The sequence below is a fragment of the Barbus barbus genome, assembly GCF_936440315.1.
Source record: "Barbus barbus genome assembly, chromosome: 1".
NCBI classification, from domain to species: Eukaryota; Metazoa; Chordata; class Actinopteri; order Cypriniformes; family Cyprinidae; genus Barbus; species Barbus barbus.
In genome coordinates this window covers 13,370,110-13,397,702 of record NC_136729.1, presented here as the reverse complement: position 1 = coordinate 13,397,702, position 27,593 = coordinate 13,370,110, and the positions used below count along the sequence as shown (strand labels likewise).

Here is a 27,593-nt window from a genome sequence, read left to right as displayed (position 1 = left end):
ATTGGTCATATTCAACAATCTTGAGCTTCATTGAGACCCCCCTATCTTTGGGACTGAATGATGTAGGGCCTTGAAAATAATGATTCCATAAGTAAAGCTTACTAAGAACTAGAATCTAAAATTATATTACAATATCTTGAATACTTCTTGAGTTATAGGCACGCAAACTTGGGAAAAAGAATATTTATTTCAAGATTATTTTCAAGAAAAAATTGAAAAGTGTCCTTTTCCCATTTTTGAACGGTCACCATTGGTACATTATGCAACAAAGATTGCTAAAATCAACAGATTTTACTAATAGTCCTACCAATCTCTGTGTAAAAGTAACATTTTGATGCTTCCATCTTTCTGAAGTCATTTTTACCCCACTGTAATTTGGCACTGAATCTCAGGTGAAAATTGCTATTTTGACCCCCCTCTACGAAAAAGCAGATTACTCAGCAAATATTCATCCATGACATTTAATATTTTTGCTTTCATCACTAAACGTTTATCTTCAGAAAAAATATTAGCAAAATCAAACATTTGAGCCAGGGAAATTTCTGAAATCTTGTTGATTTGACACTAAATGATCCAAATATTCATCACTTACAAAATTAGCATTGAAACTTTGCAAAGATAAAAAGGTAACAGGTTACACAATGTACTTAAATATATTGAGACATGATTTGCAAACAGTATCTTTAAAAACTTTAAGGCCCGGTTTCACGGACAGTGTTTAGACTAAGCCAAGATTAGATCATAGTTCAATTAGGACATTTAAGCAATTTATATAAACGTACTTAGAAAAAAAAACCTTACTGGTGTGCATCTTGAGAAAAACCAAAGGCACTGATATATTTTAAGATCAGTCAGTGCAAGCTTCTTTCAGTTGAAACAGCTAAGACTTACACTTTAGGACTAGGCTTAAGCCTTGTCTGTGAAACCGGGGGTAAATAGAATATGCTTACTGCTTCATGTAGCCCACATCATTTGCCACAAGCCAGTGAAAAGGGGCATTGAGATATTGGCCAAATGGAACGACCAACTTCCCTAGACACTGCTTTCAGGACCCCTTCGGCAGTAGGGTTTGTGGGAGAGGAAATGTCTTCCTCCTGCCTCATACGTCATGGACAGTTTTTCTGCCGCGACATTTATCAATGTGTGATCATACATTGATAAATGTCGCGGCAGAAAACACTCGTGGTTTGAATATCACGCCCCTAAATACACCCCGGTTTAGAAAGCCTTGCCCCTACGAAACCCTGCCAAAAGGAGGAAGTAATCTCATTAAAGAGAAATAGATCTTACTGCAAAAACACCCGTTAGCATTGTAATTGCAAACAATTAGGCTACATTAATTTATGGAATTTTATAATATTATTATATCATATTTATATTTTATAATATTAAAATACTGGTAAATGTACATTATAGCCTATTTAGTTCCCCTCACTCTACAACAAATATTTAAAATTTAATGGTATTTATAATAGAGCAAGAATGAAAAATAAATAATTATAAAATTATATATTAAACTATCAAATAAAACAAAATAGGCTGTTGTGGCATTCATTAGCCTATACACAGCATACAAGCAAAACTGAAACTGCACTGGGCTCACGAGCCTGTCTCATTCCACAAGAATCCAAATGTTTCCATTTTTGCCATATTTGTAACATTTGGTTGCTAAACTATTATTAATTATGTAGCCTAAATAAAGCTTTATACTTCTCTCATGTTCTAACATCCGTGTAAAATCCTTCGCGTGCGCTAAAATGTTTGTTGGGCGCTGCATGCTGATTTTTAAAAACAAACAGTGTAAATAAACTTATGTTTGGTTGACTGCATTTTAGTTTGATGATGAATGGCTGAAATGTCAGGCAACGCTAGAACTAATGTTGTGTGTGTGTGTGTGTGTGTGTGAGGTACCTGTGCGATCAAATGGATTAAATCAAATAAAGATATAAAGAAAAGAAATACAATGCATTAAGATATATTTTTTTCTCAAAGCATAGGTAATATAAGTTACATGTTGCGTTAACCTGTTATATGTCAGTGTGAAGATTAATTTAGAATTAATAATTAGAATTATTTGCATGCAATTTTGCCACCATTATTATTATTATTATTATCTGTTTTTACAAATTCTTGTTTAGGACTTTCTAAACAGCTTGAATTATTGTATATAGATCATTGTTTCTAACACTAGAGGGGGCTATGTGCTTTTTTTGTCTTTTTATCTCAAGCTGATGGTCTTTTTTCTGTAGAAGTATATCATTGTGAAAATGTTTTAACTCGTTTACCATATTATCTTTTGAAAGCTGCAGTCATTACTTGCTCTCCATAAATTGTAGTTAAGCAGCTTGGGTGTGTCTGTCCTTAATTTTTGTCTTTAGTCCTATTCGGACGGTAATTGTTTCTCATGTCATATGCTTGGAATAATATGGAGAAACAAAAACTATATATATATATATATATATATATATATATATATATATATATATATATATATATAATAATAGCCTATTTATTATATGATCATTTAAATTTGCTTAAAAATAGAAAAAAGGCGCTATATTTGAAATGGTTTTCTGTCTTGAATTTTCTCAAAATGATGGATGTCATTAAAAATGTGGGGATTAGCAGAAATAAGTTAATGCAACCTCTACATAAATTAAACATAAATCTGCTTGGTTTATTTTTTATGTATGAATTTGTGGCCCTATGTAATAGGCTACATATTTTAAAATTGTATTGCATAACTGTTGCTGCCATAATAATGACCCATTTAAAATTTTTCGTGCTTGTCTGTCCTCTTTTTGTTCTTAACAGCTCCCACTAGCTGTGGTGGAGCAATTATGAAATATTGTTCTTGTAAATACAGTATTTGTTCAATAATTGATATGCATGCTATGTATGTACGTGTCCCCATGAGAAACAACTACCCTCTGAATCTGGTCTTATGAGTAAAGTTTATTTTGTCTAAATAAATCTTGTACAAAATTAGGAGAGCAGCCCATCAGTTCTGTAGAATTATAGTATTTAATGATTTGTATATAGGCCTAACATTTAAAGAAAATGGAAATACACAATACTACATGTTATAAGAAAAAAATATAGTACTATTTTTGACAATGTCTTAAGAAAAACATGCTGATTATAAGACAAATAGTATTGAACATGGTGTATTTGGCTATAATAAAAAATGTAAATCGGTAGATAGGAATTCCTTGCCTCTCTTTGTCTGTCATATAGATTGAAATATTTAATTAGGGGATTTTTTGGTCTATAATGTGTAGTGTGCTCTTTCACAACATTCAATATCCCTAGTACAACAGAAGTGTATTCCTTTCCCTTTACACCCACACCTTCCCCTTCCCTTCTCCTTTCCCAGGTCGTTGTCCACAGCAGCCCCCTGTCAAGCCACGGTGCTGGGTAGCTGGAAGGTTCTTGTAGACGGCACGGCTGTACGGAATAAAACACAGACCCAGCTGAAGGTGACGGGCAAGCCGGCAGTACGCAGCCAAGGCCAGAACCAGGAGTGGAGTCACTAGCAAGAAACCCACAACCAGCAGAGCCACACAGCCACCGTCTGTCAGTAGATCCGAACAGTATGGAGATGAACTGTGCGGGCGCACCTGAAAAGAGAGACATTTGACTGGTGTGGACCTGTGTGGGGTCAAGGATGTGTGGTGGATTGCATGTAGGCATTGCCGAGGAGGGTCAAAGAGAAATAAAGTGTCCCTGGAGGAACACCATCTCTGAGGTGTGGACAGACGAAGAGCAGACACAACGGACAAGAATGTCTACCAACAGCATACTTGTTTTCTTTAGTGAGTTGATCATTTGTTACTTGCAAGGTAGTGTTTTTTCTTTCTAATTATTATTATTGTTATTTATTAAAAAAATTTGACGTAGGACCACTGTTGGTCTGATTCACTAAAACCTCAATATATTGCTTTGTAAAAATTTCCTTGGGGAAAGTATTGCTAAAATGTGCAAACATTTAGTATTAGAAGTGCAGTTGACATTGTTTGAAATATATATGATAAACTTGTAAAGGCTTTTTTCCTCCCTTTGAGCAGCTCTGTGCCTGATCACTACCAAAATATAGATTCTGCATCAGCCTGCCTAAAGCTACAATAATTGTATATGCACAGAGACTTCAAATATACATGATACGTCTTTCTAATTAAGTGGCATTGGACAGGATGGAAAGGATTGTGGCATAACAAGACCCCCACATTCTTCATCTATCCCCCTGTGAGCTAGAGGGAAGGAGAGTAATAGAAAGGAAAAACAGGCGACTGAGTTAACAGAGTAGGAGGGAGAAAACTGATAAAGCCCTTCTGCATTTTGAGCTGCACTTTCTCACTCTGACAGGTTTCTTCACTCAAGTAGATGCTTAAAACTAAAAACATAGCGGTCTTGGAGAGTTACAGTTAGATATTTATTAGAGATCACCCTATCATTAAATTATATTGTGAAGGCTGCATCTGTGAAAAGCAAACAGTTTTTTTTGTTTATTTTAATGAATTTCATTGTGGTTAGAAATGCAATATTTATTGTGATGTTTTCATCAGCTGTTCTGACTGCACCCATTTACTACAGAGGATCCATTGGTGAGCAAGTGATGTAATGCTGAATTTATCCAAATCTGTTCCAATGAAGAAACACTCATCTACTTCTTGGATGGCCTGAAGGTGAGTAAATTGTCAGCAAATTACATTTTTGGGCTGTAAAAAGTTTTAGAAAACGTCAAAGAGTGATGTGATGCAATAAAATGTAAATCTTCTCAAATCTAGAAATCAGCCACAGTTCACATTGGTATGTCTCTAAAGTATGAGAGATTCCAGCTGTCTGTAGAACTATTGTGTGTGCGGATAAGATTAGAGCTGAACAGAGCAGTTTCAGGGAATTGATGCATCTATGTGGCATTGATGTTAACCATATGTTTAGAAAGGATCCAACTACGGTGGCCGAGAGAGCTCAACGCGCTGCAACTTCAGAAAGCACATGCAAATAGAAAAAAACACCAGCAAATCAAGAAAACATAATTTTGACAGCACATGCGCTGCAAATCCTCACAACACATGCAAATTAAGAAACGCTGCAAATGCTCACAACACATGCAAATTAAGAAACACGCTGCAAATCCTCACAACACATGCAAATTAAGAAACGCTGCAAATCCTCACAACACATGCTAATTAAGAAACGCTGCAAATGCTCACAACACATGCAAATTAAGAAACACGCTGCAAATCCTCACAACACATGCAAATTAAGAAACGCTGCAAATCCTCACAACACATGCAAATTAAGAAACGCTGCAAATCCTCACAACACATGCAAATTAAGAAACGCTGCAAATCCTCACAACACATGCAAATTAAGAAACGCTGCAAATGCTCACAACATGCAAATTAAGAAACGCTGCAAATCCTCACAACACATGCAAATTAAGAAACGCTGCAAATGCTCACAACATGCAAATTAAGAAACGCTGCAAATCCTCACAACACATGCAAATTAAGAAACGCTGCAAATGCTCACAACACATGCAAATTAAGAAACGCTGCAAATGCTCACAACACATGCAAATTAAGAAACGCTGCAAATGCTCACAACACATGCTAATTAAGAAACGCGCTGCAAATCCTCACAACACATGCAAATTAAGAAACGCGCTGCAAATCCTCACAACACATGCAAATTAAGAAACGCGCTGCATGGACCACAACTGAAATGTTTCAAGGGGACCCCAAAAAAGTGACGGACCAGCTGGGATTTGCTTATTGTGCAGTGGCTATTGGTTGAGTTGTTCGTGAACTGAAAGGTGAGTGTTTTTTTGTTGTTGTTTATTTTAACACCCTGATTGCATGATTTCTTTGTCTTTTGGATATTATTAGATTAATAATGTCAAATTACACGATTAACGTTATTATAAGATGGCTAACTTAATTTAATATCCTCAACTAAATATAATTTCAAGGTTAATGAAAATAAATTCGCAATGCTTCATTAATTGTTAAAACCAGGTCAAAATAAAAATGACAGTAAGAATAATATTTTAAAATTTATTCAGGCCCTTTTAGTAGGCTAATGAAAGAAAGGACATGTGTTGTGAGCATTTGCAGCGCGTTTCTTAATTTGCATGTGTTGTGAGGATTTGCAGCGTGTTTCTTAATTGCATGTGTTGTGAGCATTTGTAGCGTTTCTTAATTTGCATGTGTTGTGAGGATTTGCAGCGTTTCTTAATTTGCATGTGTTGTGAGGATTTGCAACGTTTCTTAATTCGCATGTGTTGTGAGCATTTGCAGCGTTTCTTAATTTGCATGTGTTGTGAGGATTTGCAACGTTTCTTAATTTGCATGTGTTGTGAGGATTTGCAACGTTTCTTAATTCGCATGTGTTGTGAGGTTTTGCAGTGTTTCTTAATTTGCATGTGTTGTGAGCATTTGCAGCGTATGTGCTGTCAAAATGATGAAGATGTTTTCTTGATTTGCTGGTGTTTTTTTCTATTTGCATGTGTTTTCTGAAGTTACAGCGCGTTGAGCTCTCTCGGCCACCGTATCCAACACCTAGAGAGAAATGCACACTCATCACTTCAGTCTTTTCGATTTGGTCCTCAATTATGCAGATTTATTAATTAGTTGGAGTTAATGCTTTGTTTATAAATGATCCTATTATGCCTCTTGACAGAAACCTGAGTAGTTGACTGCTTATATGAAATTACAAACTATTTACTCAATGGAATACCATGGCGGTCTGTTGCTCCTTACAGATCTTTAAGGATTTATCTGTCTTTCATAGGTGATCTAGTGTCACATGGGGACTAATTGGTCCGAGTGGCCATTGATCTTGGTTCCCAAAGGTCTGGTAATTGGAGAGGTCAGAAGAATTCAGCCTTTATTTACACACATTGACCCTTACTGAGCCACGGGTGCTACACGAAGATAACTTAAGCGGTTTTCTTCTAGCAAGAGATGAAGAGCCTGTAATAGTGAGATAAAAGGTCTGTATCTTACAGAAACAGTCTTTTGTTGAAAATGAACAGAGCTGATACGGTGGAGAAGCAGTAGATCTACTCTTCTGTGGGTCAAAGTGCAAGAATGTCGAGGGCGGTCACTATACAACTTTGTGAGAAAACGTTTTTTAAACTTCTGTCCTGAAAACACTCCTCATCTGATGTCATCCCCCCAACTCCTGACCTGCCCCTGCTAATACTCCTGCACTCAGACTGCTGAGAAATGCCTGAGATTAAGAGATTACTTGGAAGAAACTTGTGAAACTCCCATAAATCCCTTGAAGAATATCTCTGAATCATGATTAGCTTTTATTCTGAGTCTTTTTCCCAAATTATAACGGACATTCCTTTATCAGCAACACTGTTTATCTCGGAGATCTCAAATTTTCAATAGGCCTATGCTTTAAGCATAAATGACTGTTTTTCAGTGGATTTTATTGTTCCAAGATCTAAATATGAAAGTTGCGTATCTTTTGCAGTGAAGGCTCCATTATTATGCAGTATTCTTCCCATTGGTATTTTATCAGCAAAATTTTAAATCTCATTTAAAAAAGAATTTGTATAGACTTTTATTACTTGTGAAGTTTTGTCATTATCTTTTGATTCATCTATTATTATTATTGTTATTACTATTATTATCATTAGATTAACTCTTTACACATTCCAACTTTTTCCATACTAAATATGTTAGGTTGTGTATCACATGTAATATACAGTAATGTATATTACATATAGGGCCAGATTTACTAAACAGGGCAAATTACCGTTAGAGTGCAATTCCATAAAAGCGCCGATGGGAGGGGAAAATTCTGCGTGTGATTTATTAATAATGTGCACAATAAAGAACACAGACCCTGCCAGATAATTTCCATTATGACCAGCACAATCTACCAAGAGCAGTGCAAATTACCGCCTTGCTGGCATGCTTTTTTTGGCGTTAAATAATTGCACAAATACTAGTAATTTTATGAGAGCAAACGTTAGTAAATTGCGTTGCGTGATTCATTTTAATTATCTCCTCCCATAAATTTCGCACCTGAAAGGGAATCTTACAAATGCATATTCAATCAGGTCAGGTGGAAAAAAATTGTCCACGCCTTTTCAGCACTAATTCTTCACTGCGCATCTTTAGTAAATCCTGTCAGTACTATTTTAATGCCAAAAGACGGTTGTGCAAGCTGTTAGTAAATCTGGCCCGTAGTATATTTATGATCTTTGGAGCAACTTTGGAGTAAAGTTAATGTACTAATAAACTTTTATAAATTAAATCTTTATCAGTGTTTTTCTGTTAAATTTTTAGTTTTTTTTTCTTAAGTCCACTTTTTTTATGATTTTATGAAAGTTTCCTACCCTCTGATCCGTATAATTAAACAGCTTTTATTTTGCTCCTGTAGACCTTACTTAAAAGTCCTCTACACATGAAAAATGAAAAACCTGAAAAACTTTCATTTCATTTCAGTTCTTACCGTTGAATGACAGATGAAGCCGAATACCACCATGACAATAGCAGGAGTTAGGATGAGCCCGAAAACCAACCCGGCCAGACAGGTGTTGATGGCCGCGATCACCAGGTTCTGCGCTGTCACCAGCACTGAACACGCCCAGCAGTCCAGAGAGCCCCGGAGCTCCAGCGGACCTTCACCTCCCGCAGCGGAGTAAGGTGGCGGCACAACCACTCCAGACCCACCTACTGGGGTCCCGGCTGGCACAGTGGAGGCCAAGGAATTTGTGTGCTGGAGACTGGTGTGATTGTGATGGTGGTGGTGATGATGGCTGTTGGTTGGGAGCTCTTCAGAGAGGTCGAGGGCCTGGTGATGAGGCCCCTTCTCCAGTGTGCCGTTCATGCTCATCCTGGTCTGATTATAGAGAATGTGAAAGGAATTGTGAAAACAAAGTGTTTGATGGGGTTTGTATTTTCAGTTGTTGGCTTGAACCACATTGTTGGAGCTCAGGAAAAAACAGCCAATTTTTTTTTAATGCTTTTAAATATACAATCGTACAAGCCTCGATTTAACAGTGAATTTACTTGAGTTTGAAAGTGGCCATAGATGGGCTTTCAGTCCCTGTCTTTAACCTCAACCCTCTTAAAATCTGAGATCAAACTCAGCTGTCAACACCCTGAAAAATGTGATCTCTGTGTTTGCTGATGGCAGTGGCTGCACTAAGCTGTGTGAGGTTATTTCTCTCTCATTCCCTGTTGTTCAAAACCCTGGAAAGTGTGTTACATTTAAATATTGTCAGTGGTGGATGGGGCCATAGTCAGCTTTGGACAGTTTACTGCTTCAGAAAAGTTCAGAGCAAGGTTAAATCACTTATCGCCAGGAAGCTAAGTTTGTGATCTTTTAATTAGGTCTTTTATGTGAAGTGAAGTGACATACTGCCAGGTATAGTGACCCATACTCGGAATTCGTGCTCTGCATTTAACCCATCCAATGTGTACAGCAGTGAACACACACACACACACACACACACACACCGTGAACACACACCCGGAGCAGTGGGCAGCCATTTATGCTGCGGTGCCCGGGGAGCAGTTGGGGGTTCGGTGCCTTGCTCAAGGGCACCTCAGTCGTGGTATTGAGGGTGGAGAGAGCGCTGGACATTCACTCCCCCCACCTACAATCCCTGCCGGCCCGAGACTCGAACCCGCAACATTTGGATTACGAGTCCGACTCTCTAACCATTAGGCCACGACTTCCTAACTTCCTATTGCTATCTGAAAGCTAACTGGTGGTTTGTTGGCGGAAACTAATTGGTATTTGAGTGTGTTTGGAACATCACAGGAGATACGATCCAGTGATGAAGAGTGAGAAGCCTTGACATCGCAGTAACCCTCACCTCTTGGGATTACATCTCTTTTTACCTCCAATAGTTTTTTTTAATAATCTTGTCTGGGTAAACCTCACCAAGAACATGGGTCACATTTCACTCAAATAACAAAATAATTATTTTTTATTTATTTGTTTGTAATATGCATTTATCATAAATTTGCAATAAGTTTAATGTAAAACAGTAATGAGAGCCATCCTGTCAGGACTCAATGCTTGTTACGAAAATAAATCCCTTAAACATAAATTAAAGGTGGTACAACACATGCTACTATGTATACATACTACTTTTACAGTACAGAAATGAAAATTACCAGACTCTTATAATTTATGATCCTTAAGAGATTTCATTTTCTTCGTATTTTTTTCTACTCATCCTGAGCTTCAAGCTATATTTTCAGGTTGTCGGCTCCAGTACAGTGTGGAGCCCTACACCACCCTCAGTGCTTAGCTGACCATCCAGATAGCACTTCAGAACAATAGACCGAGGTCAAACTACACAAATAGTTTACACGCCATACAGCTGTGGCCTCAGTGCCATACGCATACGATTTCCTCTAAAAATGGATGCAGGATGGTCTACGACTCTTTCACACACACACATGCACTCTGACCCTTAAACACTAGATCCTGAATATGCCATTAGTGATGCATGATGAGGAAGACATGCACACGTTTGTGCGCTTGCTGACCGTTGTGTTGTCTTCCTGCCTTTGTATTCTGTTTGCCATACAGCAGGTGACTCAACGTATAACAAACCACTCACAGGAAACGTGAACACATGCGCACACCATGCCAAACCTGGATAACACCAGACTGCTCCACCCACTAACTCTGTTTCCACGTTTCTGGGAATGACAAAATCGAGAATTAACTGTCAAAAAAATTCTAAACTTTGGGACTATTAACTAGATGCTACTATTTTTAAAGCTGTATAAAGCTGAAATTAGCTCTAGGTTTTACTTTTCCATGTGCATTAGAAGGTCTGATGTGGCTTTCAGTACTTCACATGTAAATTGGTTAGTTTTTTTCCCCAATATATGCTTTTGCCCTGATGTGATATTTTAAATGATCCAACCATATTTTATTTCACGGGTAAACAGTCTCTCATTAGATGTTACAGATATGCATCACTCAACACTAGATTACGCAGAAGTGCACTTGCAGATAACCTTTATGTGAATTAATGTAAAAAGAATAATCAAGTGAATACATATATCAATGTAAATTCCAAACATTCCGCTGCTGTAGACTGATAGGCCAGTCTCACATGCACCTTATCAACCCCTCCGCACCCTCCACTTACCCAATGGTGTGACTCCAGTAGTCCTCGTCTTTTTGTTGAATTGACGAACACAACATGCACTCCTTGTTTTTTTGGAATGGAAGTTTGTTAGGAATTCCTTTTTCAAAATTCTAAAAATGTTTTTCTTTGCGTACTAGTCTGATGGTTGCTCTCATTTCTTGTGTTCTCTGAGGTGTAGTTGGTTTTTGCTGTATACTGTCCACTGGCTCTCTCTGCGAGGCAGACTGAGATATGGATGTGTCCTGCCTGGCAGTTATAGCAGTGCCTTTCTCTGTGCCGCCCTCATGTCATGCCCCCTCCCCTTTGCCCTTACCCTTCTCTTCTCGCTCTTTCTTCACTCTTTGTGTGGGGGAAGGAATGTTTATTTAAAGAGCCGAAGTGAGGACTTTAATTACTCCTGATGGATAGAGAGGACATGAAACCACCTCATATTTACACCACATCTTCCAAACCTCCATTCTTTTTTATTCATACCATAAACTGCTTTGACCACATGGTGGAGAGTGTTTGTTTTCCTGTAATCATGTGTTGGTTTGGTTGATAATGCCATCTCTATGTGACTTGTGTATAAATGCATGTTATCCACCATCCTCCACCCGTAATGGTCTTTTAGGAGGCAAATATTCATTTTCTGTGCATTTAAAAAAAAAAAGAGGCTGTTCGAGTGGCTTTTTAAATTAGGACCATATCAGAAAGTTGTTAGAAATGTTAGAAATCAAAACAGTAATGCTAATGAATAGATTTAAGACCAGAAGTCCTAAGTTCTTTTAACTCGCACTGTAACTGTTGTCACTTCCTGTTTGTCACAATCAAAGCAAAATCAAAAGTCTTGCTTTCATCTCTGACTGTTCACAGTATTTTTAAATGTAGCCCATATATATATATGGGCTACATTTAAAAATACTGTGAACAGTCAGAGATGAAAGCAAGACTTTTGATTTTTTTTCAGCAACTTCTCAGTTAACAACCATTTTTAGCCACCAGACCAACACATAGATATACCAAGGTTAACAACATAGTTGAAAATTTGACGTGACTGAGGCTGTTTTAGGGTCTTTTGATCAGACTCTAGTTTTGAAGACAACATAAGAACAGAAATGATCACAAACAACTGATGGCAAGGACAGATTGAGAGAGCTGAAAGAAAGATGGAGTGGAGCTGCATGGTTTCTCCTTCATGATGAAAAGAATATCAGAAAATACAGTGGGAGTGGTTGCACAGGGGAGGAATAGAGTAAACCTTGGGTTGCATAACTGATAAGAGCCCATTTGTGGTCGTAATCACACAGATCAATTAATGTCTGTCAGATATAAGATTTCCCACTGCTTTCTAGAGTCAGTGTTTACACTCTCTCTGTTCCCCTGGGCAGTGACCCCTGACCTCACTCAAAGGAGGGCAGTTTAAGACAGTTCAAATGAAAAGATAAAAACCTGTGCTAATATGCAATACATAAGAGCACTTAACGGGACACAACCAGGGGCCTCATTTATAACGTTAACATAAAATATCACCAATCATCATAATTTAGAACAGCTTACATTTAAAAAAACCTGCAATACTCCGACAATAAACTGCTCAGACCCTAACTAAGCACTTTTCCACATCAAAGACAGTTTTTATGAATCTGAGCGCGCACACACTTTATAAATGAGGCCCCTGGAGAAGAGTAAAATTATATATTTTTTTTTTCATAAAGGGAAGAAAAACAATGAAGTGTGACTGAGATTGATAATTATGACTTTATGACCAAAAAATGCTGTTGTGCAAATTATATCCCAAATATTACTTGTCAAGGTTTGAGGTTACTAGTTGTAACCTCTGCATTTTTTTTTTTTAAGGTTAAACATGTCTTTGATTCGCATTCACAGTCTCTGGTTTGTGGCAAGTGCTATTTTTGAGTTCACTTCAGTGATGCTTGTCTTCGGGCTTTGTACACTGCAAGGATTTGGCTTTCTGAATGGAGCAAAATTGCAGTGTTGCTAACTAATTTTCGGAGAAAGTTCCTAAATGACGTTATGATGTCATTGCGCGATGACGTCATTGCATAATCACGACGCAAAATTGTAACATCAAATCTCAGCAAAAAAATATATTTTATATATTTAGATAATTTAATTTGTTTATAAAATGATATGCATAATATAATATTAAAATATAAATAATTGATTCTGATTATGGAACAAATTTTTGAATGATTACAATTCTTTTTTTTTAATAGCTAGTAAACTAGTACTACACATTCTCAACAATTATGCTTTAAGCAGTGTATTAGTAGTTAGTATGCTACACACTAAGAAAAGTCTGTAAAAATTGGGCACAATCTACTATGTTAATATGAAAGAATTTTCCGTAATGGTTTTTTACCTGTATTTTAAAATTAAGCATCGTGTTTTCAGGTTACAGGGTGATAATGGATAATGTCCTGGAGAATTGCTAGTATCTTTTCCATTTTTCTTACAGAGGACTAACTTATCAACAATTGCAGGTGCAAGCTACTAACAAAGTGTATCATAAATGAGCAATTATTAAATTATTATTAAACTGAACAATTGCAAATAGCAGTTCACGTGATGTGTGTACTGCTTTGCATCTTTGGTTTCCTCTTTTTGTGTAATTTGGATGGAAAATGTGTTCCTTTTTATTGTCAGAGTCACGTAATCAAAAGTTGTTAAAAGTTGCCAAATAAATTTAAAAAATGGCTAAATTTGTTGCTAGGTGCTTTTGGAAGAAAAGGTTGCTAGGGTAGTCTGAAAAGTTTTAAATTTAGCAACAAAATTGCTAAGTTGGCAACAGTGCAAAATTGAGTAATGTGATAAAGGAAGGGTGAAAAGAGCTTCCTGTACTTACAGGAAGTAGGAAATCCGTAAGCCTGTGCAACATTAACCTCTGAATGAACCTCTAATGTCCTATTTGAACTCTTTACTTGAGGTCCTGGGTAGTTTTGTACTAATTCACTTCGGATAAAAGTGTCAGCTAACATATTGGGAGTATTATGATGGAGTAAATTTCTGCTATAACAGCATGAATTACAATTTGTTTCAAAATAATTAGTTGTCAGTTGGAATGAACGCTTGGTGGTTGATGCCTTAGGCTGCTTGATGTATCTGACCATCATTTCAACCCAGGAGCCATTATGTCCGGCCCACATGGGTGTGTTAATATGGAACACTTAAAAGCTACTGTGTAAAGTGACAATTTATTGTGCCAAAAGTTTAGTAATAGGGCATATTACTGAGAGCTGATCACAAATGTAAAAAAGCTCTGGTTCCGCTGAACCTGCGTCAGCAGAGAACAACAGGACAGAACTTTGATAGGGATGAACCAGACACGAAAACATGAGATGAATAAACAATGATAAATACTCTACTGTAGATAACAGTGTGCTTGGTACAGGCTGATGAAATCGCAGTATGATTGACAAGACTGCGATAGTAGTGCACCATTCTTCTGTTTTAAGTACTGGGATTGGTTTGTTAAAATGTAATAAATCATTAAGGCTTTTGAAACCTTGTTGCTTTGACTGAATGAATACAGAGAAATGGCACAGATCAAAGTTTATCAAAAGCATTTAATATTATTCAGAGTAATCATATCAATAACACACGAATTCACAAAGTGTTTAAGACATGTCTGGCTCAGTTTGCTTCGTGTGTGAATTCCAAAACAGTGCAGATTTTAAATAGCCACAAAAATAAAATAAAAATTAGGAAAAGAGGAAAGTGTGTATATTGCAACAGGAAAAATATTTCTTAAAAAAACTGAGAGTAGCTCAAGAACTCAGCACCATCTATATCATAATCAAAACCATTTTCCTGATAATCAAAAACAATAATGCGTTAAATCCCCTTTCACACTGTTACTCATTCCAGTAAAATGCAGTCAATGTGATTTTTCGTCTTACAGTATGACATCCCACTGCAGCCAATTACTGTATATTGTGTATACAGAAAGATTATGCCTGCTGTATTCAGCTCAGCAACTGTGTCCTTAAACAGCATTTACAACAGGACAGAAGCACCACTAAATGTGTAAGAGTATCAAAAACTGATTTTAGCCCCAATTCATGAACAACCTGAATTCATGACAGAGTAGCTGCTAATCTAGGCTCAGAATTACTGACATCAGTCCAAGTCACCATCTTAGTCAAAAACAAGAGATTCCAGGAGCACAGGTCTATTCTGAGAATTCATATGAACATGGCCCCTGTATTTAATCTTTCTTTTATTTGTTCAAAAGAAACATTTAAACTGGCAAGTGAGTAGGTGTTCAAATATATAACAGTGATCACATGAGTCACCTTTTAACATACGTGGTTAAAACTGTCTTTAAAACATTTGTGTATAACAGACAACTTCTGATTAATCAAACCCTACCCTCTGTGCTCTACAATCTACATGGACAAAGAGTCAGTTATGAGATATTTAATATATAGACAAAAGGGGCAAGCACCAAAACTCGAAGCTTGAAACTCAAAAAGAATCAGCACCCTTGAAATCTTAGAGGATTTAGACTAACAATGGAAACCCTTAATACATCTCTGATATCCAAGTCGAGGCCGGGGAGAACATTTTATATCCAATAAATAGAAGAACATTAAATAAAAAAAATTTACAAAAAAAAAATAAAAATAAAAAAATCAAAGAGAATAGATCTGTATAGAGGTGAGAAACAATTCACTGAACAAAACCGAACAATTATACTCACAAAATGCAGGAAAAATGATTAAAAATGCAATCCTAAAATGCTTGTCCTGATGATATAAACACATTCCATACTGAAACTGAAAAAGTCTTTTAAAACCCGTATGTTTTGAAGCATTCTGAACAACTGTATTTCTTTTAATTCTTAATGCTTTAGAAAAATGTCCATAGCTCTATTATTAGTATTATTAATTTTTATCTCTTCACTAAATACAAGTCACAAGGCCAATGTGGTGTATATCTAGGCTGTTCTAGGTTTAAAAATAATAAATTATTGAAGAAAAAAAAAAGCACCCACGAAAAATACAAAGAACATTTTTACACATTTCAGTATTCAATACCCCCCCCCCAAAAAAAATTAAGAACAAAACCCAAACGGACAGGATCTCGGCAACTCTGCCGCTGTAAGCCATGACAGCACCAAACTGTGTTCCACTTGATGTCCCGCAGAGCCATTCAAAGGTTGGTACACAAGACTGACAGAAGTAAACTGGAGTCTTATTGGCTGATTGGTTCTGTAAACAATGCTGAGTAAACTGGTTCTCGATTGGCTGTTCAACAAATATTAACAGAAGTATTTTTTTTTTTTCCAACGGTAAATGTTTTAAGTCTTGTCCTGCGAACAGGAGTTTTGGTTATGGCTGTGTGAGGGAAAGGGATGAGACATCTTCATCGGGAGCTGGAAGTGGTAGCCTGAGAAAGCACACATACAAATGATAGAGGTTAGCCCTTTTTGAAGCTATGCTGTTGTTTGTTCACTTTAACAAAGCGTGTGGGTGCACTCACCAGGCTGAAAGAGTCGTACACGCTCATGAGCTCCTCCATGCGGTGTTGCTCCAGCACTACTACATTGGAGAAGTTTGGGTTGCGTTGTCGTGCACAGTCCTCACAATGCACCACATACATTTTCCGACTGCCATTCTCACTGGTCACAAACAGCAGGTTAAACACCTCCACCTGCACAAGAACAAAACAAAGAAAAATTGCATTATTATTGTGCAACTTGCGATGACACAGCTGTATGTTAATTGTAGTCTTTTTTCGGAACAGAATTCTGCAGGTCTTTGGTGGGTTTTTCTATGTAGGACCTGCCTATACTTTACAAATAACGAAGCACAATCCACTCACATCACACTCGTTACAGTAGTAGGCCGGCTCATCCTTCACTCTGCTTTGGTAGGAAATCTTATTTCCTCCTGCCACCAGCTGGTCCCTCAGAATCTGAATGTGCTTAATAGACTGGAGGAGACAGTGTCTGAAAAGGAGGAAAGGCAAATGGATTAAATGTCCATGTGATTGAATTGGGATGTAACTTGCTGCTGCATACTCACTTGATCATCTTGTAAGTGTCTTGGTCAGTGACTTTGACGTTCCGTGCCACGTTCCAGGATACGTGAATCATGGGAACGATGGATTTGACTTTCTTCACTTCGTTCCACTCAAATCTCTCTAAAGCCAACTGGTACTGATAAGCTACAAATTCAGAAAAACAGCTTTTTACATTTCTGTGCCCAGGATTTTAGTTTTACACATTTAATTGTAACCGTTTAAGCAATTGCCATGACTGATAAAACGTAGTTTAAAGCGACTAGATTTTATTTTCCACTTAAAGTAGGCTATTTCTGGCACACGTCATACATATTTTATGTAATTGTAATGACAATGAAAAATCAGGATTTTCAGCTACAGGCACTAAAACATCCAAAAGCCACCACCTTTTGAACGATAAAGAGAACAGAAGTTAATGTGTAGGTTACTCACAGTTGACAGGTCCCACATTCCAAGCAATATTGTTGCACCAGCCCACGGCCTGAACCCAGTGTACAGTGCCTGCGTTGATCCATACCAGGTCTCCTGGCCTTTGGATGAACCGGTACACAGGGATGTTAGCGCGGTACAAGTCATCCAGAACTGGCCACCATGATCCTGTCAGGTAGTCGACTCCATGCCTGAGAGAAAAATTTACAAACTTCTTAAAGTATTTATTTTAACAAAAATAAGAGTAAGAATTAAACAGTTTGTCTATTAGTGTTTTTTGACAGTGTTTTTGTAAACTCTTTCTTACTTTTCACAGAAATCACTGATGGCCTCCCAGTAGTTGTCATGAACAGCAAACCACTCACAGTCTCCAGGCCCAATATTGATGTTTACGGAACAGAAGTTATTGTTCTCCTGGTGTCCTGATGATACAAGCATTTAACATCAATAAAAAACTACTTGCCAAAACAGACTCTCTTTGATTTCTACAACTCACAAATCAAGAAAGCTATTAGTGATTGCGTCAAACCTGGTGTGCGGCAGCCAGGGACTTTCATGTAGAGTTGCACTGTATTCATTCCCAAAATGGTGTGGCCAACATGACTCAGCATATTCCCACTGGAGGACACGCGCATAAACGCTGGCAACTTCTGCAGTTCCTGCAGCTGAGGCTTCCATCTAAAGAAAAAGACACAACGCAATTTAGTTAAGACAGATTTGTATACATTCTTGCACTTTACACGGCCAGCATCCAATTTCTCTATCCACAACCATGTCTTGAAGTTTTAAATAAATGAGATAACAAGAAAAGGTTATACATGTATGCAATTATGCACAGTAGTCTTACCTTTTGTGATCGGACAGGTCAATGTTGGTGCCAAATTTTATTATCTTCCCCACAGATTTCTGCTCTAAACTATAACGATAAATTTAACCAATTTAATAACATCTTAAAGAGATGTTTTATACATACATATACACATACATATATAAAAAAGTAAAATAAAAGCAGCAGATATTTGGACAAAATCAAGAATTAGGTGCTGTGCTAACTTGCAAAGAATTACCTGGAGCTGGGAGCTGAGGAGATACTGGTTGTATTCTCAGAGTTAGAGGCTGATTTCTCATCTTCATCATCATCATCCTCGTCATCACTACCCTTCTCTTCCTTTAAAGGCAGACAATGGTATAGGTGCATGTTCAGCGCATGATTTATATGATCCAAATGGAAATGTATTTTATATTTTACGTAGACAGAATTGTACAAACAAGAACTACAAAGTATTTGCAAAATGACCAACAAATCTCTGGAAACTAACAAACACTGTGTCCTAATTTTTGTTGTGTTGGTTGTATGTTTGTGTTCATACCTGTAAGCTCTCTTGGAAGCTGGAGGCCTGGTACTGGGCATACTTGGCAATTGTTGTATGCGACCTGCTGCTCTCGCAGGGCCAGGTCTGGCCTGTGCCGCTGGCATCCCAGTTCTCATCAGCTGGCTGCTGGACCTGGGTCCGGACCTCTACTGCATGCTCCGCATTTGCCTCCACCAAAGATTTTGTGGAAAACAGACCAAGATCTATGAAGAGGAAAAAATGAAAAATTAACTTGGTTTCCACAATCGCAACCATTAAAGTTACAAAATGTACGACTTGAGTATCTGTCTATTCATCCATTACATTGTGCATAAACGTACTTAATCTGAGGGAGCCAGCTAATCCCCGGATGACTGTAATGGGGTTCTTAGAATCTGTGCAGAACTGTAGCAGGACCGGAGACAATGCATCTCTTTTACTTTCCAACTGCAGAGAAACAACAACAACATGGAATCATTAATACGAACCTTTATTATTTGAGCAGAGGTTATTGTGTAATACACAAAAGACCACAAGGGGGCAGGAGATGCCGACAGTGCTACTACAGCGCTTACATAGATGCTAGGTGTGGGGGGGTTGAGTTTCTCTAGAGGGATGGGCAGTCCTGTGGTCAAAACTGGTTTAACAGAGAGGGCAGGTAGGAGGTACGATTCCTTAAATTTCCCCTTCACGCGAGCCCCTCTGAAACAACAAGACATTAAATATTAGATATGGCCTTTCACAGTCCAAACCACATCAAACCAAGAAATAAATTTAAAGATTTCCTGCAGGCAAATATTGCTTACTTGCAGGCTCTGATGATTTCACTAGCTGTGTTCTTTATGGTGATGTCCTCCAGAGGAATCCTCCTCTCCTCTACCTCTGAAGCAATAAATGTCTCCCTGTCTCCACTCTCCACCTTTATGAGGCGTATCTTCAGTTCTTTGGGTGGCCCATCTGTCAGTGCTTTCAGTTTCTGAAAGTCATCAGAACATAATGCTGAAGAAGCTGATGGAAGATCACATGAACGTCCAGAGCTGGCGCCATTGTCTTTACTCCGTGCCCACTCTTCTCCTTCACTCTGGGGTTGGCTACCTTCCTCCTTCCTTCTCTTGTTGTCTCCGTCACGGTCTTGTTCCTTCTCCCTAAACTCCTTACTCTGAAGGTCCAAGTTACCCAATACATGCCTGCTCTTTTTTTCCTTGTGTGACTTCCCGTCCCTGTGCCGTCGACTGGAGCTGGAAGAGGAGGATGAGGAAAGAGACGCATCATCATGTCTTTCTCTGTGCTTTTTCTTTCTCTCTTTCCTGTCCTCATGCTTTTTGCTACTGCTACTGTGTTTGTGTTTCCTCTCTCGGTCTCTGTCTCTGTGTCGGTCCTTTTCTTTATCAGGTTTGCATGTCTCCTGTGACGCTGCCTTTGAGCTCTGCCTTTGAGGGAGTATGTGTTTGTTCACCTCATAGCTATGACCAAGCTCCGCTAGTGAAGACTCTGAGATGGTGGTCAGTATTGGTTGTTTTTTCAACAAGTCGTTCAGAGTTCCAGAATCCTTCTCTCCTGTGGATTCCTCTGAAATATCTTCCTCATCATCATTGCCCAAAAGATCTGACAGGCTTATCTTATCCCCTCTCATCCTCTCTGATGCCCAATCTGTAGGTGAGAGTGGACGAGGCTGTCCTGAGTTACTAATGGCAGGGGTTTGCGTTGGACTGCTAAAACTTGGGTGATTAGATGAACCTGATGTGGGAGAAGTGCTTTGTTGTTGTCTGCAAATGTCAGGCTCCAGAGAAAAAGATGAAGAGTACTTCACTCCCATCAAAGCAGAGGGAGGAGGACGACCAAAGGGTCCACCTCGGTAGGTGTACTTCTGGCTCTCAAGTACAGACGCAAGGTTTTTAAACATGCTGTTCACACCTGTCTGATGGAGGTGTGGCCGCTGTGGTGGTGGTGAACAGGATGGAGTTTCATCTTCATCCCGATCCGCTTCTTCATCATCCTCACACTCACTTTTCTCTACCTCTGGAAGGCCATACAGCTTAGCCAAGTCACTATGGCGATAGTTGGTTCCTGTTGTGGCAAGATTGCTTTCATGAGACTGCAAAATGGAATTGGCAGGCTTGGGAATGACCTTAAGAACCTCCTCTTCTTCCTCAAGTGAAGAAGTACGACTACAAGGAGATGCCAGTGAACCTTGCCGACTTAACACAGGTGGGCTTGAATGGCCATCTGGCTGATAACCCTCAATTGGAGATTGCTTTAGGGCAGGCATAAGGTCTGGTGCATACAAATAACTCTTCATAAGTGCCACATTTGTAGAAAATGGAGGTTTCGGTACTGCCTGTTCTCCGCTCTGGCCAGAATACAACTCTTCCTCTTTCTTGATGGACTCATCCAGCATCTTCATAATGTTAGCCAATCCATCAGGCAAGAGCTCAGAAGTTTCCTCCTCAAATTGGGCACCATCAGAGTCACCACTGCAACTTCTAGCACTGCTACCCAAACTACCAAGTCCTGTACTGGGCATATGTTTTTGAAGGCTGCTTGTAGTCGTGCTGATAGGTGTGCATGAAGAGCGAACATCCTTGGGGAAAGCCTGGTAAAGTTTGGGTGGCTGTCGCAGGGGCATTATAATCTCAGCATTATGAGAGGTTTTCAACATGGTGACATCTTTGGATGGGTGAGGTTTCAATTGCATGGTGTGGCTGTGGTTGTTATGGTATGTGGGATTCCCGGTGGAATTCTGAGACGGTGCTCCACTCTTCCATTTCTCTCTCTGCCTTTGCTTCTCACGGGCATATTCTGTCTGTGGGGTGAGGGGAGGTGGTTGTGACCGTTCCATAACGTTTGCTGCAGTTCCAGAAAAACGTGGGGGCACTCCTCCTCGACTCAACCAGGGATAAGGTGGTGAATTCTGGCTAGGAGGTGAAATGGAGGAGAGTGCATTGGCTGGAGACAAACGCGGAGGTGGAGGCTCAGCTGCACAACCCGACAGCAAACGTTCCAGACTCTTGATGGCAGACTCACCGTGTGGCTTGGTTTCCATTTGTTGTTGTTCTACATTCCGTTTTCTCTCTTCATTCTGATCTCTCCTTCTCTCTTCTGCTTGCATGTGGCCTTGCAGCTCTGCATCAAGTTTATTCAAAGCATCAACAATGGACTGAGAGCTTAGGGCAGCAGGCTGCAAACAGGACCTTGGGTAGACTGGGGCTGGAACAGTAGTAGTTGCCTGAGAAATTGAGGAGAAAGCTTGGATGGGCGCGGAGTATGAATTACTAGAAACTGGCTTGAGGGCTGAGCTGACCTTTGTGTGTTCTGGAGGTTGAGGGCAATGTAAAGGTGAACTGACTTGAGGGAGAGTGTTGAAGAAGTGTTGAGAAGGCTTGCTGGTGATGACGCTCTCCCCTGATCTCTGAAGACCTGAGTTTAGGGTGGAGGGAGAAGAGGACACTGGGGTGTAGTTAGGTCTGCCTTGTCCTGTGTGGGGTAGAGTGGACTGAATCTGAGATTGTGCCCTTCTATGTGGGTTTGGAAGGGTTTCAACACCAGGGTGGACACCCTGATACCCTGGATGTGTTACATTTTGACCAATCATGGATACATGGTTTGGGTTTGAGATTAACACGGAGGAATCCGTTGCTCTCCAGCTGCTCAGGGTACTGGGAATGGAGGAGGCAGTAGAGGGTGCTGAGTTTGTGGCAGGGATGCTTCCAACATTGGTGTATAGTTCCAGAGAGCCTGGTGGACGAAGAGTTTCTAGGTTTGGGGTAATGACAGGTTTTCGAGCAGGGCCCTGAGGAGGGTTCACACGCTGGGGGGTGCCTGGACCCTGGTCGCCCCGAGCAAGCCTATTCGGTGCCTGAGAAAGGTGTGCGGCAACCTGAGAATCCCCTCTTGCTGAAAAGTCACGTGATTCCTAAAGGGAAATGAATATTAGTCAACAAATCATAGGACACAAAATTGTAACTATTGATAACATTTATAGTTTACGGCACATGTTGTGTAGCATACTATTTACTAATATTAAACAGCCAGCAATTTTAAGTCTTATGCAGGTAGATCTGTTTGTGCAACAGAGAGGTTTTGTTTAATGTAAAACTGTGTGTGCTACCTGGTTCCTCCAGGGTTTATGGGGGTTGTGCTGAGGTACTGTGGCCTGGGCCTGGTTTCTGGCTGGTGGGCTGGAATGAACCAGCCCTGGGTGAGGCTGGAATTGGGGGTGACTGTAAGGCACAGAGGTGTGGTTTGCTGGTGAGGGTGCAGGGCCCTCCCCATCTGCCCGTGGTGATGATGAGGATGCAGGTGGTGGTGGAGCCTGTTTATTCAAAGGATTCAATGCAGAATCATGTCCTCTTTGTGAAGTAGTACCACGTGGTTCCACTTGGGTCTGGGCTGAAGGTCTACTGTTGGGGTAGGAGTATGTAGAATGATGGATGTGAGGGTTCTGTGAAGGTGGTCCCAGAGATTGTGGCGACTGAGCAATCTTGTGGGACTGTGGTGGAGGAACCCTGCTTTCTTCGTAGCCTCTTGTGTTGGGAATGGTGCATGAAGACGTGGTTGATGGATTCAAGGGAGGCGGTTTATAGGGGTAGCTTCCAATTCTTGGCTTAGCTGAATTCTGTAAATAGAGAATAGGAATTGGCCAAGTACGCCAAGTACATCTAATGTAAAACAAAAGGGAAGACACAACATCACACAATACACGACTTTCAAAATCATCAGATTGCTGTTCTTTACACGACGCTGATCTCAGTTACAGTCAAACCACATTTCACGCTACAGGAATTACAGACAGGTCTAGATATTTAACCCGCTAAATTAATTTACACCTGATTTCTGGCTTTTGTCACAATCATTTGTCACAAAGGTTAAAAGTGAAAGCTGATAAAGTGGCAGTGACAGATGATGCCATATATTAAACTGTCAGACAGAAAACAAGAAAATATTATTGAATATTAACATTGAATATTATTGACCTGGAAATCAATGGGTCCGCTTTTATGTTCATTCGGGTTCCATGGTGCTCCACCTTTGTGCAATGGGTTCCAAAAGCCAGGTTTGGGTGGGGGGTAGTTTAAGGATGGCTGCTGATTCAAATGTACAGGCGGCCCGGATATGCGCTGCATGGCGGAATGAGGCGTCTGTCATAAGAAACAGTAAAAAAAGAGGGCATGGTTAAGGCAAGTTTTAGGACAAAAAATGCAGAGGAGAGCATATCAAAAGACGTGCTCTCGACTAACCTGCTCAGACCCAGAGCTCTTCTTTCTCTTGTTCGGACTGGGGCAGTCCTCCATGGGCCGGTGCAGAGATGGAGCAGGGGTATGCTGAATGACAGAGTGCTCTCCAAGAGGGGGCCCAGGCCGTTTTAACTGTCCAGAATGAGAATGAGGTCCCCTGGGTTGCTGCTGAGTCTGAGGTTGAGTCCACATATCAGGTAATGGAGGCATGGGACGCGACCCATGGGCTGAGAGCTGAGGAAGAGGAGCACAGTACTTGTGGATAAAGCAAGAAAAAGAAAAGTTGGCAAAAGTACTTAACCACAGAACGTAGTTAAGCATGCTATACATTCAATTAAACGCAAAAAAATTGTACGGCAACTTTAGTGTAATATAAAGCTAGTCCTTCATAACTTATACATTTAAAAATACTGATTTATACAGGAATACTTTTAATTTTCATATAACAAGACAGCATATAAAAGGCACAGTAATGGAATATAAGCTCAAAAAAAAATCACCTTCAGTAGCTGACTGGCTCGAGCTGTGAGGTGTGAAGGAGGTCCTGCGTTGTAGCCATTGTGCAGTCGGTTGTGGTTATCACCAGGCAATGGCTCATATCCCTGGCCAGTTCTGGTTGGTTCCCAAGGCCTGGGAGGAGCAGGGGGTATCCTTTGTAATCCTGGCAACAAAGCCTGAGACAGGTCTTGCTTATCTCCTCGATGTAAGGGACTGGAAATATAAGGACACGTTAACAAACTTTTGCCAGAAGTGTTTGTAAAACAACAAAGCTTATTAAAAACTCACCCATTGTTTAAGAATTTGCTAGGATGATTTAGCCCAGTCATGTGACTAGGTGGCATGTGGGAGAGGAACTGGTGCTGATTGACACCTGGTATGCACCTATTGAGAGATATAAAAAAAGGTTTTGCTTTTATTATTCCTCCTCATAGCTCAGTTAGCATAACTTTATCAGTGAAGTCATTAAAAGCATGATGCAGCCCTGATCATGAGGTATATTACCTGGAGGGAGGTTGCCAGGCGCGGCTGCTCACGGGAGCCCATGGTCCCCGGTTGAGTCCGTCCAGAGGAAAAGGGTCCCGTGTGCTGCACCCGGTGAACTGTTCTGCTGTGTGATGCATCCAGCCTAGACAATAAACAAAAGACAATTTAGTTTCCTACATGTCTTTGTTATCTTAGCCAATACATCACTGCCGAGAAACATACTTAAATTCTTGCATTCTTTCCAACATGTAGTAAAGTGGATGTGACACTGAACTATTCAACTACTAATCCATTATGCTGCCTTCAATGTCTTGGCTTATGTCAGATGGCAGACACTCTTCATTTATTAGACACACTCAAGTGTATCAGACAGTGTTACTTTAGTATTATTTATGAACTTTTAGTTTTAATATTTTGAATTAGCTATTATTTTTATATTTTCATTTATATTTTCAATTTTGTTGTGCTTTATTTTTTATTTCTTTTATTTTTTTTTACATTTTATTTGACCAGCTTTATTAACGGAAACATTTTTCAATAGTTTTAGTTAACCATAACACTGATGTGTACAAAATAATGTCATATGCGCTAACAAGCACCAAATATTCTTATTGATATAAATTGTTCAGTGCTACACTCTACCAAGAGAACAGAACACATGGTTACTCACCACACTAGCTGTGAGTGTGAAGCCCTCCACTGCAAAACAGAGAGGGCCACTCACCAACAAGAAGGAGAAGCTGTTTACTGCTACTCCTGCCAACTGGAAAGAGAAAGAAAAGAGAAGAGATGGGACATAAGGGGGTGAGGCACAAATAACTGCCAAATCCATTAAACACAGGGGGAAAACACATCCTTTGTAGTCTGTAAGAGTGTTTGGCCTGAAGGCAGCTAATAACAAAGGAACCCTCCAGAACTTCAGTGCCACTCTCTGCCTCTAGGGGGCAGTGCTCTTAGTCTAATGGGAGGAAAGGGCGCACAGATGGGCTTGTGGGAGTTCACCTGTAGGGTGAGTACACTGAGGTCATTATAACCCTTCCTAGGGCCTCTTGGCAGAGGGTGAGAGTGATCGGATGGAGGGGACGACCAAAGCAAAGCAAAGCCCTGGAGTCAAGCCAGCGGTGTCTGTGTGCATGTGTACATAAAGGAGTGTGTGTACTTGTGTTGTGTTGCCCGAGTTTGATTGTTTGCATGTGTATGTGTGTGTGTCTATGACAGTGTCTATAAGAGACACTGAGGTTAATCTCATTAGGCCAGGCGTGAGAGAGGAAAGGATAGAAAGAAAGAGCAAGGGGTGGAGGGAGGAAAGGAACAGCAGAAGGCTTGAACAGGATGGATGGACAGATTAGGGAAAAAAGACGGGTCTAAAATTAAAGTGTTCTTTAGGGAGACACCAAAGTGAGAAGACCGGCTGTGCTCCCATGAAACACCCACGCATGCAAACACACAGAGCTTCCCACACATTCTGAATACACATGGCACATACTGGATGCACAAATATTGGCAAGCGCGTGTACACACCCGATTGAAATCGCTTGGCACGTGCATATATACCCATACAGCAAAGGACGCTTAGTGCACACTAATTGTGGACTTGGCAAAAGTGTTTCAAGTGTGACAAGCACAGGCTCTCTTATTGTAGCACAAAATAAACACAAACACACACACACTTATTATACAATCAAACAAGCCACAGGTGCAAAATGTGCATCCGTAAAATGCTGTATAACCTGATGGGTTAGTCCAGAGCTACAAACTCAACATGCAGTGTAACACTTACTGATGCAATTCACAACCCTTTAATACAGTCTTTAAGCTGCAATTTTGGTGATGAGGCATAAATTAGTATAAAGATAAATAAGTATGTGGCAATATTCAGAGACTGTTTGGAAACTGTGTGTGAGAGCTATTCACTGCTCAGCAGGTTTAGTCAGTGCGTATGTGTGTGTTTTGAGCCTACAGTGCATACGAGCCCACCCACTCCTCTCTGGCTCATGGTATCGCACTATTAAAAGGCTTCTGTGATATTTCAGGAACTCCGGATTTAGCTGCTAGTGGGGACTGAAATAATCGTGACCCTGCAGCACACTGCATTCTTAGAACAGTTTCTGCACATTCACACACACACTTTACCTGTCAAATAAGCATCTATCACCACTTCTCAAACGTCAGAAGAATTAGGGTTTAGCACCAACAATCGATTATCGCAGCTGACTCAGTGGTCGTAGATAGCTGTAGAGAGAGATAAAGAGGTAATCAGAGTGCATAAAGTTGCGTTCCTGATCTTTTACATTGGCTTAATTCCATCCAAGTTTGTAGTACATTTGTAAAGAGGCACGTTCACAGTGTAAACCAAGGGTCTTCAGCAGTAAGTCTGCCACCTATTGTGTGATCTTAAACTAGATTTAGTGAACAAAA

At 39.8% G+C, this 27,593-nt stretch overlaps 2 protein-coding genes across 6 annotated transcripts in view; both read right to left on the bottom strand.

Moving 5' to 3' along the window:
- Window positions 1-3,007: 3,007 nt before the first annotated feature.
- On the bottom strand, window positions 3,008-11,486 carry LOC306849696 (transmembrane protein 88-like). Of its 5 annotated transcripts, none has more exons than XM_079384936.1 (4): window positions 11,147-11,372; window positions 10,533-10,688; window positions 8,479-8,868; window positions 3,008-3,620 (listed from the first exon to the last, which is right to left on the bottom strand). In XM_079384936.1, the coding sequence occupies exons 2-4, from the start codon at window positions 10,569-10,571 to the stop codon at window positions 3,339-3,341; spliced, it is 711 nt and encodes a 236-aa protein (XP_079241062.1). In that variant the 5' UTR covers window positions 10,572-10,688; window positions 11,147-11,372; the 3' UTR covers window positions 3,008-3,338. The 5 variants fall into 5 exon arrangements, with proteins under 5 accessions (XP_079241062.1, XP_079241061.1, XP_079241063.1 ...); XM_079384935.1 differs by having other exon boundaries at window positions 10,607-10,688; XM_079384937.1 differs by having other exon boundaries at window positions 10,632-10,688.
- A 3,210-nt stretch (window positions 11,487-14,696) lies between these two features.
- The window catches only part of LOC306872114 (uncharacterized protein), an 85,399-nt gene continuing 72,502 nt past the window's right edge, over window positions 14,697-27,593 (bottom strand). Inside the window, exons 5-25 of the mRNA XM_079420517.1 lie at window positions 27,309-27,407; window positions 25,846-25,938; window positions 25,194-25,317; window positions 24,978-25,073; window positions 24,692-24,902; window positions 24,195-24,425; window positions 23,931-24,095; window positions 23,066-23,572; window positions 19,764-22,870; window positions 19,533-19,659; window positions 19,299-19,404; window positions 18,976-19,181; window positions 18,673-18,773; window positions 18,453-18,521; window positions 18,135-18,283; window positions 17,913-18,027; window positions 17,609-17,796; window positions 17,179-17,320; window positions 16,976-17,102; window positions 16,634-16,804; window positions 14,697-16,540 (exon numbers count right to left, since the gene is read on the bottom strand). Of these exons, the coding sequence (XP_079276643.1) occupies window positions 16,517-16,540; window positions 16,634-16,804; window positions 16,976-17,102; window positions 17,179-17,320; window positions 17,609-17,796; window positions 17,913-18,027; window positions 18,135-18,283; window positions 18,453-18,521; window positions 18,673-18,773; window positions 18,976-19,181; window positions 19,299-19,404; window positions 19,533-19,659; window positions 19,764-22,870; window positions 23,066-23,572; window positions 23,931-24,095; window positions 24,195-24,425; window positions 24,692-24,902; window positions 24,978-25,073; window positions 25,194-25,312 (5,961 nt within the window). The 5' untranslated portion in view covers window positions 25,313-25,317; window positions 25,846-25,938; window positions 27,309-27,407 and the 3' untranslated portion in view covers window positions 14,697-16,516. The remainder of the gene's footprint in view (window positions 16,541-16,633; window positions 16,805-16,975; window positions 17,103-17,178; window positions 17,321-17,608; window positions 17,797-17,912; window positions 18,028-18,134; window positions 18,284-18,452; window positions 18,522-18,672; window positions 18,774-18,975; window positions 19,182-19,298; window positions 19,405-19,532; window positions 19,660-19,763; window positions 22,871-23,065; window positions 23,573-23,930; window positions 24,096-24,194; window positions 24,426-24,691; window positions 24,903-24,977; window positions 25,074-25,193; window positions 25,318-25,845; window positions 25,939-27,308; window positions 27,408-27,593) is intronic.